Raw genomic sequence first — 12474 nt, forward strand, 5'->3', positions numbered from 1 at the left:
AGACTTGTGGACTTCAACTCCCAGGCTGGGGAGTTCTGGGAGTTGAAGTCCGCAAGTCTTAAAGTTGCCAAGGTTGGAGATCCCTGCTCTGGATGGTGTCGGTCAACCTTGGCGACTTTAAGAGGTGTGGGCTTCCAACTCCCAGAACTCCCCAGCCTGGGGAACTCTGGGAGTTGAAGTCCACCTGTCTTAAATCACGCTGGCTGGGGAATTCTGGGAGTTGAAGTCCATTTCTCTTAAATCACACTGTCTGGGGAATTCTGGGAGTTGAAGTCCATTTCTCTTAAAGCACATTGGCTGGGGAATTCTGGGAGTTGAAGTCCACCATCTTAAATCACACTGTCTGGGGAATTCTGGGAGTTGAAGTCCATTTCTCTTAAAGCACATTGGCTGGGGAATTCTGGGAGTTGAAGTCCACCATCTTAAATCACACTGTCTGGGGAATTCTGAGAGTTGAAGTCCATTTCTCTTAAAGCACATTGGCTGGGGAATTCTGGGAGTTGAAGTCCACCATCTTAAATCACACTGGCTGGGGAATTCTGGGAGTTGAAGTCCATTTCTCTTAAAGCACATTGGCTGGGGAATTCTGGGAGTTGAAGTCCACCATCTTAAATCACACTGGCTGGGGAATTCTGGGAGTTGAAGTCCACAAGTCTTAAAGTTGCCAAGGTTGGAGATCCCTGCTCTGGATGGTGTCAGTCAACCTTGGCGACTTTAAGAGGTGTGGACTTCCAACTTCCCAGAACTCCCCAGCCTGGGGAACTCTGGGAGTTGAAGTCCACACGTCTTAAAGTCGCCAAGGTTGAGAAACAAGGCTCCGGGTATGGAAATTGTGCTGCGTATTCAAAGAGTCTCTCCATCCCAACCTGTTTGATTGGCGCTTCCTCAACCCAGCACCATGGATCCATCTGGGTAAGGGGAGTAAAATTGCACCCGGGGAGGGGGAAGAAAAGGGAGAGGAGAGGGGCACTTGCTCTCGTTCAGAGACCACCAGCTTTCGAAGGGGAGCCAGGAATGCAAGGTGGATCTCATGCTAACTTTAACTCTTCACGTCAAACTTCTCCCAATCTGAGTATGGGTGAGGGACTTCAATGCCCAGAACTCCTAAGAGCCAATTTGCAAGCTGAGGATTCTGGGATAAAGCCTATGTATCGGGCATGGGGGCAGAGTCAGGAAGTTGGCTCTGCATAGAGTTAAGGCAACAATCGAAGCATTGTTTGTCATTTCTATGGAAATATGAAGAAATAAAAAGGGGGGAAAATTACCCCCAGATCCTTTCAATGCTGAAATCCCATGGCTGCTTCTTGTCCTTGGACTAGGGGTGACATGACACTAGTATTCCAGTATCTGAGAGGCTGCCACAAAGAAGAGGGGCTCAACATTTTCCAAAGCACCAGAAGGCAAGACAAGAAACTATTTGTCTGTCTGTCTGTCTGTCTGTCATCTAGCTACCTACCCACCTACCTACCTATTTCTTATCTATCTATCTATCTATCTATCTATCTATCTATCTATCTATCTATCATCTATATATATATATATCGATCATCTCTATCTATCTATCTATCTATCTATCATCTATATATATATATCAATCATATCTATCTATCTATCTCTATCTATCTCTATCTATCAATCATCTATCTATCATCTATATCTATCTCTATCTCTCTATCTCTATCTATCTATCAATCAATCTATCCATCTTTCTATCTATCATCTATCTATCATCTATATCTATCTATCATCTATATCTATATGTATATATATATATATAATCATCTATCTATCTATCATGTATATCTATATATCTATCAATCAATCTATATCATCTATATCTATCAATCTATATCATCTATATCTATCTATCTAACATCTATATCTTTGTATCTATCTATCTATCATCTATATCTTTGTATCTATCTATCTATCATCTATCTAAATATCTATCATCTATATCTATCTATCTATTTATCTATCAATTTATCATCTATATCTATCTATATCATCTATATCTCTCTATCATCTATCTAAATATCTCTCTATCATCTATATCTATCATCTATCTATCTCTATCTATCTATCTCTATCTATCTATCTCTAACTATCTATCTATCAATCATCTATCTATCATCTCTATCTATCTATATCTATCTATCTATCTCTATCTATCAATCAATCTATCCATCTATCTATCATCTATCTATCATCTATATCTATCTATCTATCTCTATTTATCAATCATCTATCTATCATCTATATCTATCTATCATCTATATCTATATGTATCTATATATATATAATCATCTATCTATCTATCTATCTATCTATCTATCTATCATGTATATCTATATATCTATCAATCAATCTATATCATCTATATCTATCTATCTAACATCTATATCTTTGTATCTATCTATCTATCATCTATATCTTTGTATCTATCTATCTATCATCTATCTAAATATCTATCATCTATATCTATCTATCTATTTATCTATCAATTTATCATCTATATCTATCTATATCATCTATATCTCTCTATCATCTATCTAAATATCTCTCTATCATCTATATCTATCATCTATCTATCTCTATCTATCTATCTCTATCTATCTATCTCTAACTATCTATCTATCAATCATCTATCTATCATCTCTATCTATCTATATCTATCTATCTATCTCTATCTATCAATCAATCTATCCATCTATCTATCATCTATCTATCATCTATATCTATCTATCTATCTCTATTTATCAATCATCTATCTATCATCTATATCTATCTATCATCTATATCTATATGTATCTATATATATATAATCATCTATCTATCTATCTATCTATCTATCTATCTATCATGTATATCTATATATCTATCAATCAATCTATATCATCTATATCTATCTATCATCTATATCTTTGTATCTATCTATCTATCATCTATATCTATCTATCTATCTATCTATCATCTATCTATCATCTATCTAAATATCTATCTATATCTATCTATCTAAATATCTATTTATCTATCAATTTATCATCTATATCTATCTATATCATCTATATCTCTATCATCTATCTATCTATCTACCATCTATCTATCTATCTATGTATCTATCTATCTATCTATCTATCTATCTATCTATCTATCTATCTCTATATCTATCTATCTATCATCTATCTCTATCTATCATCTATCTAAATATCTATCATCTATCTATCTATCTATCTATCTATCTATCATCTATCAGAATTGTACAGTCTTGGGTTCCTGTTTACTAAACATTGCAAAGCAGCTGCCTCCAACTTTTCCTGGCCCAACCATTTCCATGGCCGAAAGGGCCATGAGGCATGCAGCCATCCAGGGTCACTCAATAGTGAGAGGGGCAACGTATAAATTTAATAAATAAATGCTTGCAGGTAATTATGGCCCCATCCAGAGAGCATGGGGGGGGGGTGGAAGCTCCTCTTTAACTACCCTGTCTAACTGTGGCCCTCTTTCAACCAAAAAGGACAGGCTGGTGCAGAAGGAGGGAGCTCTAACTTTGGCAAAGAGGAAGGGGTGAGCGAAGTATTAAGGGGGAGGGGCTTTCAGAAAAAGGGTTACGTGGTCTTGAGGAGGAGGAAAACGTGAGAAAGAAAGTCAAAATAACCGCCGCCTTGATTTTGCTTGGTAGAAGATGTTGCAGAGAGAAATCCAGTGCGTTTTTTTCAAAAGTTCTATCCTACAACAATAAATCACATTCCTGGAATCAGGAGTCCTTGATGCTCTCTGAGTTGGTGGTTTTCTTGCATTTCATTACCCAAACCAGGGGGTCTACAAACTTGGGAACTTTAAGACTTGTGGACTTCAACTCCCAGAATTCCTCAGCCAACATGGCTTCTCGGCTGAAGCATGGCTGGCTGAGGAATTCTGGGAGTTGGAAGTCCATAAGTCTTAAAAGTTCCCACGTTTGGAGACCCCTGACCCAAACCCTCAGTGCCAGGGCTGAGAAGAAGGACCATCCAGCACTGATGACGTTCCCTACTTTGGTAAGGAAACGTTTGCAAGGAAACCACCGAGCTCAGAGACCACCGAGGACCTCTCATATCAACCCTGAGCTACAAATATTGTCTTTTATGGATTCCAGGAACCTTCTGCAAGGGGCTGACCTCTGGTTAGTGCAGGGAAGCGGAAGAAGTTGGGTGTCCCTTTTCCCAAGGATTCAGTGTGAGTGTGACGATCGTTCCATGCAGCCAAGAAACAGAGCTGCCCAGCTGCAGCCAGATTTGGGTCTGTCCAGGTTCAGCTCAGGCATTGGGTTGTTAAGCTGCTGGAAGGCAAGGAAGGGAAGCAGTAGTAGCGCAGGAGGGTGGGGTTGGGGGTGGGCAAGGGGGTAGGGTGGATCCAGCAGGAAGATGCAAAGGGGAGAAAAGCCAGGCCAAGCGGGCAAACCATGCGCTAGTTAGTGAAGCCGCAGCTCTAGGACGGCTCAGACCACACGAGAGAGAGAGAGAGAGAGAGAGAGAACGAGACAGGCCGAGACAGTGGAGACAGGTGGCAGAGGAGGAGGAAGAAGGAGAAGGAGAAGAAGAGAGAGAGAGAGACAGGGTGAAGCCAGTGGTGCCATGTCGGGCACCTCCCAGCCAGCCAGCTTGGTACAACCAGCACCCCTTCTGGCAGGAGAGAAAGTGGGAGATCACACCAAGGAAGGAGGGACGAGGCAAGAGAAAGAATGGCAGTGCAGCAGAGAAGCTGGGTGCACCCCTCTTAATCGCATCAGAGCCTTGTGGGCTACCTTCGGTCTCCAGCGCCCACTAAAACCCGCTCCCGTCTCGATTCGCACCTGTGCAAGTTATCTTCCAAGGGACACCTGGATTGCAAACTCTTAGGTCCCTCGATAACCCATCAATCGCCCCTCGGTAACCCGTCAATCATTCCCAGCTCAACTTCGACGGCCCAAGGCCTGGTCTCTTAACCGTGGTGCAGCACCTTCATTCCCAAAGCATCTCATCGGCACAACGGTTTACCGGTTCTGTTTTGAAGCAGGGGCGAGCAAGTCAAATCCTACGGAGGGCGATGGCCACACACGTTTAAAGCCCAAGAGGACTGGTGCTCGATCCCCTGTTAAAACCCTCATGGCCAGTCTGATTGTTTTGATGCCACAGAGGTGCGTGTCTAATCTATCTTCCTTTAAGGCAGGGGTCTTCAAACTTGGCAGCTTTAAGACTTGTGGACTTCAACTCCCAGAATTCTCTGGCTGGAGAATTCTGGGAGTTGAAGTCCACAAGTCTTAAAGCTGCCAAGTTTGAAGACCTCTGCTTTAAGCCATTGTTTCTCAACCTTGGCAGCTTTAAGACATGTGGATGGATGGAGGGATGGATGGATGGGAAGTTCTGAGATTAGAGTGGAAGGTCTCGCATCTTCAAGCTGGTAAAGTTGAGAAACGTTGCTTGAAGCTATAAGGGAGAAAGAGAGAGGTGGTTGAACCTCCATTGACTAGGATCTGGCTATGAAATAAGGATGAACTCAGACACATACAGTAATGGCCAAAATCGTGGAGACCTTTTGGGAAAAGTGTGTTTTCTAAAACTAGCTAATAACACCACTTTTTTTGGGGGGGGGAGTCGTATCATAAAATTATATATCAATGGAAAGACAATTTAAGCAGGAATGTAATGCAATAACTTTTAGGAAGGATTAGAATAGCAGTTACAGGATAAAGAAGAAAAGCAAAACGCAGAAAAAACGGGATATACAAAAATTATCACCATGTCAGTTAATACTTCGTTGGCAGGGGTGAAATGTTCCCGGTTTGGACCGGGCGATGGAGGCTGGTGGTTTGGAGAACCGGTGGCGAAAAATCCCTGCCCACCTCCCCCGCCCCCCATGCCCAGCTGAGCCACGCATCATCAGAGGCTTTTTTTTTTAATTTTTGAAAGCATTTTTTCTACAGAAAAAATGCTTCTAAAAGTAAAAAAAAAAAAGCCTCTGATGATCGTGCGGCTCAGCTGGGATCGTCAGAGGCTTTTAAAAGCATTTTTTCTACAACCTCTTTGGCCAAAAAGATTGTAGAAAAAATGCTTTTAAAAGCCTCTGACGATCCCAGCTGAGCTGCCTGATCGGCAGAGGCTTTTTTTTTCTTTTAAAAGCCTCTGACGATCCCAGCTGAGTTGCCTGATCAACAGAGGCTTTTAAAAGAAAAAAAGCCTCTGCTGATCAGGCAACTCAGCTGGGATCGTCAGAGGCTTTTAAAAGCATTTTTTTTACAACCTCTTGGCCGAAGAGGTTGTAGAAAAAATGGTTTTAAAAGTAAAAAAAAAAAGTTGGCCACACCAACTCAGTCACATTACCCCCCCCCCAGCAACGCCCAAAGAACCGGTAGTAACAAATTTTAGATTTCACCACTGTTCGTTGGGTAACTTTTAGCATGAATTACGGCCTTACAACGTCTTCCCATGGAGTGAACCAAGTCTTTTAGTTCCGCAGCTGTTCTAATGTGAAACCAAGATTGAATGATGGCTTCTATTAACTGGGTTTTATTGCTTCTGACTAACAAGTTTCTTTAGTCGGCTCTATAGATTTTCAATTGGGTGAAGGTCTGGGCTATTCCCAGGCCATTCCAGCAGTGGAATAGGATTATCTTGAAACTCCCAAAAAAAGGGGTGTTATTAGCCATCAAACCTCAAAAATACACTTTTGGCCACTACTGTACTGGCCTCCAGATGGTGAGCGAGATTATTCCTTTGCCAAGCGTTCGTTATTAGATCCAGAATGAGAAGGAAAGGAGGACTGCGATCACAGGAGGCAACACCTGAAGCTGGTAGAAGAGAGCAGATCTGGGACTCACCATTTATCTGGGAGGGAGACCCAGAATAGTCTCTGTGCCGGTAGCGCTTGTCACTCTTCAGACTGTGGCTCTGTCGCCCAGAACCTTCCAGCATGTTGATAATTTCGCTACGGTCAATGTTGCGAAGGGCTGCGTAAAGGCTCTCCACTGGACAAAGGACAAGGAAGAACAGGTTAGGAACAGGAAATCAGAGCTAGACCTAAAGCCAAGTGGAGCCTTGCCCAAACCATGGTGGAAACACCCATTCAAACACAGTTTGATTTTATTATGGTCCTTTAATAGGAATGGTGACCTCCTTTCTCTAAAATGAAACTTTGACCTTGGTTTTGTTGATTAGAAAGATTTGGTGTTATAGGGATGGCTAGTTATATATTAATGTGTAAAAGCAAAAAGCTGAGGTTGGAACGTGTTTATCTAATACTGTGCTAAGAAGAGTTGGAAGTCAATGCCCCCTTTTCTTTCTTTTTCTCTTCCCCCTTGTATTCCACACCCCCTATTCTCCATTCCCTTTTCCACCCTTAATTTCCTTTTTTTTTTCTTTGTATTTTATATAATAAAATAAAAGTGATAAATGTAAAGGAATGCTCAGCTTCTTTTGTGTCAACCCATATACTTTTTGTCCTTGCTTGGTAAAGTAATTCCATGAGTTATAAGCATGCAAAGAAGAAAAAAGAATCAAAAGAGAGGGATCCTTGAACTAATTTCTTATGATCTAAACGCTTTACCATTTTAGATAGCCCTGAGGTTTGAACATCAATCATCTATCTATCTGTAGATATAGATATAGATATAGATATAGATATAGATATAGATATAGATATAGATATAGATATAGATATAGATATAGATATAGATATAGATAAAGAATGTATGCATGTATATTTGTTCCAGCATAACTCTGGAACAGCTCGAGAAATTTCAACCAAACTTGGTACACAGATGACTTACCCTATGTAAACAAATACTGGATGGCGGGGTGGGGGTAGGACACCCCTGGTGTGTGTGTGTGTGTGTGTGTGTGTATGTGTTCCAGCATAACTGTGGAATGCCTGAGCCGTTAAGGAAGCAAGTGCAGCATCCTAGAGTGGCAATTGTTTGTGATGTCAGTTCCTTCACAGCTTCCTCTGGAAAGCCAGCCGTGACATTGTCCCTCCAGTGGACCAATGGGGAAGTGCCTGATGGATTTGGGGCAAAGTGTCAGGATCATCGACAGGGCGGGAAAGAGGAGCGTATGGGAGGGGGGAGAGGGCAGGGATGATGGACATGGGAGTTGGGGGAAGAAAGGCCCCTCCCAATGGCTCCCTGTCAGACAAACGCTTCGACGTCTATAAATACCTGGGCAACGCCGAGTTATCAGCTAGTTTTTTTATAAAATCAAGGGACAGGAGATACCCTTGGGCAAAGAAGTAAGTGAGGAAGGGGTGCTCCATTCATTGATTTAAAATCGGCAAAGGACTACCTTCACTATTTTGTGATATGGCAGAGGGCCAATGGTAAGGCTCTTTTTTGGTTGCTCATACTCATTAATGAGAGAAGAAATAGGTCAGTGGAAACTTAAAAGAGGACCCTCAACCAAACTGTCCCGTCTTCTCCAACTCTGCATTCCTAACTCAATTCCCATCACTGAGGGATGTCCAAAATGGCAAGAAGAAGAACCTAAACTGAATTTGCTTGCATTCGTGCTGGAAACACTGAGGTGCTTCCAGGTTGAAAGGCTTAGCCAGTGACATCACTATTGTCCAGGGGACACCTGATTGGGGGGCTCCTTTCACGTCCCCATTAATGTGCACACTGAAGTGGTACCCATCTATCTACTCATGATTACTCGCTTTCAAACTGCTAGGTCAGCTGGAGCAAATGACGGGCACTCGCCCTGTCACACAGCAGCACTCGGATCTCAAGCACGGACTTGCTGATTGTCAACCCAGCATCCTAACCACATGAGTCAACACACTCCCTCCTCTTAAGTTGCAACTCAGGGGTCGGCAACTTTAAATACTCAAAGAGCCACAAAGGTCCTAAATGGAAGGCCCCGTTCAATTCTGGAGCCAACCGGAAGTCCGGTTCCCCCATCATAGAGTCTCCTCCTAGCATGGCGTCCTTTTTCCTCTGCAGACTGGAAGTCCAGTTCCCCAACCATAGTCTCCTTCTAGTGCGGCATCCTTTTTCCTCTACCTGACCTAACCGAAAGCCCTATCAATTGTGGAGCTGACCAGCAACAGAGAGCCGCAGCAGAGGGATGAAAGAGCCACATGCGGCTCCAGAGCCGTGGGTTGCCGACCCCTGATGTAACCCAAAGATTTTTTTGATGACATGAGCTGATTTTAGAAAATCTCTGGGAAAAAATCTAGAGCCTCTCTCTGATATTTTCAAAAGATGAAGCCCACATTTCCGACACTGTCATTCATTACTCACTGTTGGCACTCTGGCCAGCACGGCTGGTCCAAAGATTCAAGAGGGCCATGCTCTGCTCCAGCAGGGAGTTGGGATTCTCAACTCGGATTCTGTTGATATCATCCACTCCGAATTGAAGTTCCCGAGCCAGCTCTGCAGGGAATTGGGGAGAATACAGTATATGAGTCAGGTCAATCGTCAGCTGGAAATGGAATGCAACTAGACTTCATCGCTTAAAAGTCTGTAGAGATTCTCAGTCATCCAGGTTGTCCCAAAGGTGCTTTTTCAAGAGGCAACTGGACTTTCTTGTTTTTTCTTTTGAAGACGTTTTGCTTCTCATCCAAGAAGCTTCTTCAGCTCTGACCAGATGGTGGGGAATGGAAGGATTTATACTCCTTGCAGGGGAGAATTCTTCCTCCAAAGTCCGAACCTCAATAGCCAATTCAGTCTCCGGGTGAGGTAGTCAGGTCTGCCAACATTTTCTCTCCTAACCTTGATTGGTTCCCCACCTTGCACCTCAGTTCAGTGTTACTTACCAGCCCAACTGAGACCCAAATGTTCGGCAATGACCGCCAACTTCATGTTGGTCTTGTCTTTCTCTGTGCTGTTAAGAGATCCTGGAAAGAGAGGAACAAAGCCAAACTCAACAATCTCCATCTTCAGGTATTGTTGGAGTTATCCCAACGATGCCATTCAAAAGGCATCTGGGCAGGGGTGGGTTCTAAATTTTTTTACTACCGATTCTGTGGGCGTGGCTTATTTTGTGGGTGTGGCTTGGAGGTCATGTGACTAGGTGGGCGTGGCTAGCTGATCAGAGTCATTTCTGGAAGGTCCTCGTACTTACGACCAGTCCTCACACTTACGACCCGACTCATTTATTTGCTTTTAACACTGATCAACTGTAGGACGGCCCTTTGAAGCCCCGCGCCTCTAGTCATCAGTTGGGACTCAGGAGGCAGCAATAGATTGGGGGTGGGACCAAATAAAAGGTAAGAATCACGTGGGTGGGGGGGTGGGAGGGCGGGGGGGAGAACCAGTTCGGTGACGTCATATCGTCAATGCTACCGGCTCGGCCGAACCGGACCGAACCGGGAGGAACCCACCACTGCACCTGGGCTTTCTTGGGGGTGGGTGGGTTTCCCCTTGGAAACATTTTGCTTCTCATCCAAGAAGCTTCTCCAGTTCCCTATTGATGGAATCATAAGTAACATAACCCCAACATACCGTAGCAGACTTCAGTAAGTATTAGATTCAATGTAAATTAGCTTAGCTTTATAATTCTCATAGTGTTTAGGAATATCTACGTCCTTAATTGTCTATAGTATTTTGACTATCAATTGTAAACTTGATTATAAATTTATAGGTTTCTCCTGGATTTTAATTCCCGTACCTTGTAATTTTACATTCGTAAATCTCCGGAGATCATGTCTCCGTGGTCATGTGGCCGGCATGACTCAACGCCAAAGGTGCACGGAACCCTGTTACCTTCCCACCAAAGATGGTCCCTATTTTACTACTTGCATTTTTTACCTGCTTTAGAACTGCTAGGCTGGCAGAAGCTGGGGCAAGTAACGGGAACTCACCCCGTTACAGGGCACTAGGGATTCGAGCCGCTGAACTGCCAATCTTTCGATCGACAAGCTCAGCATCTTAGCCACTGAGCCAGCAACCCTCAAACTGGTAACTACATTTGACCCAGTGAACTGCTGAGTCCAGCAAAGAGGAATACAGTTCTAGGGTCTGTCCAACTTGCATCGCTGGGGTCTTATCTCCTTACCCAGGGTGCTGTCACTGAGCAGGCTGTATCTCTCTCTCAGGGCAAGCGGCGTCAAAGTTCTCCTTCGCTCTTCACTGCCAGAAGTCTGGGAGAACAAGGAAAGGTTTGAGATTGTTCAGCATCCAAGTGGAGAGGAGCACCCACCCAACAAATACTCAGAAACGAAAGATTCTTCCCATTTCTGCCACCAGCCTGGGACATCTCATGACCAAGGATCTGAGAACATTGATTTAGGAGATATCCATAGCATTCCTTTTCCTTCCTTGTTCCTTGAGCTTGCTTGCTGAGGAATGCTGGTATTCATTGCAAGCATTACGTAGTGATCTGGAGCAGGTGTGTGTTGTGGCCCGCCGGCGGCCAGCAGAGCTGGCAGCACAGTCGGACAGTGAGGAGGTTGGGGAGGAACTTGGGCCAGTCCTGGGGGCTGAGGAAAGCTCGGAAAAGGGCTCTGTGTCGGAGGCAGAGAGGGGGACAAGGCCATCTGATAGTTATGTGCAGCCTCCGGAGTCTGACAGCAGCGAGGCAGAAGAACAGCGGGAGCCTGTTCCCAGCGTGCATATGCAAAGAGCTGCCAGAAGACAGGAACAATGAAGAAAACAGGGTCGACTTGGGAGTAAGGCTTGGAGATGATTGGCCCCTCCCATAAGACATAAAAGAGAAGCAAATGGGACGTGAGCTTTTGCCGGAAGCCTAGGTCAGAACAGTCTGGCCAAAGCCTAACATTCTTTGAAGGAACGGTCCAGAGATCTCTGGAATGTTCCAATTCTTCTCCAAGCCACTTCAGTCCTATTCAGTAGGGGAAAGGGAAGGGCCTCTCTCTCTCTCTCTCTCAATTTTCTAGAAGTTAAATCTCCCAAAATAAAACTGGTTCATGGGGTTCCAGATATGGTACTTCAGAGGCCCGTTTTGCGAATGAACCGTGTCCAGAATACCACATTCAAAAACACGATTCCCTGGTAAACAGCTGAATAGCCCTCAGAACTACTGAATGATTGCGATCTAGAGAATGAGAATGTTCTGGAATTCTCTAGCACAGTCTTACAAGAATAGGTTCCCCCCATACCTTACCACAAATAATAATTAAATGTTATACTCTTTTAATATTTTTGTATGCAGATGTTTCATTCCCAAACGTCATTGGTGTTGATCATATTATCTAGTTTGGTAATGAAACGTCTGGAAGAAAACCCCCAAGCGGTGAGAGCACTAAGGACCCCACAATTCAACCCTGAGCTATAAAGGAGGCTGTGAGTTCGATCCTAGGTAGAGGTGGATATTTATTTTATTATTATTATTCATATTTCTATGCCGCCCACTCTCCGAGGACTCTGAGCAGCTTACACCAAAGACAGTATATTAAATAGCATATTGCCCCCTAACAATCTGGGTCCTCATTTTACCCACCTCGGAAGGATGGAAGGCTGAGTCAACCTTGAGCCTGGTGAGATTTGATCCGCTGATCTGCTGA

At 43.7% G+C, this 12474-nt stretch overlaps 1 protein-coding gene across 12 annotated transcripts in view; it reads right to left on the reverse strand.

Moving 5' to 3' along the window:
* The window catches only part of ANK1 (ankyrin 1), a 157704-nt gene that overhangs the window by 16107 nt on the left and 129123 nt on the right, over window positions 1-12474 (reverse strand). For 11 of the 12 annotated variants that reach the window (XR_015729382.1, XR_015729383.1, XR_015729384.1 and 8 more), the window contains 4 exons: window positions 11007-11091; window positions 9766-9846; window positions 9251-9382; window positions 6836-6982 (listed from right to left, as the gene is read on the reverse strand). Coding sequence is in view for 9 of the 12 variants with exons in the window: in XM_087875798.1 (XP_087731924.1) it covers window positions 6836-6982; window positions 9251-9382; window positions 9766-9846; window positions 11007-11091 (445 nt within the window). In the remaining 3 variants the exon portion in view is untranslated. Of the gene's footprint in view, window positions 1-4901; window positions 5021-6835; window positions 6983-9250; window positions 9383-9765; window positions 9847-11006; window positions 11092-12474 lie in introns of those variants that run through there. The other variant, XM_087875799.1, reaches the window with a different exon arrangement.

This window comes from Pantherophis guttatus, chromosome 9 (assembly GCF_059756535.1).
Source record: "Pantherophis guttatus breed Tessera chromosome 9, ASM5975653v1, whole genome shotgun sequence".
Classification (NCBI taxonomy): Eukaryota; Metazoa; Chordata; class Lepidosauria; order Squamata; family Colubridae; genus Pantherophis; species Pantherophis guttatus.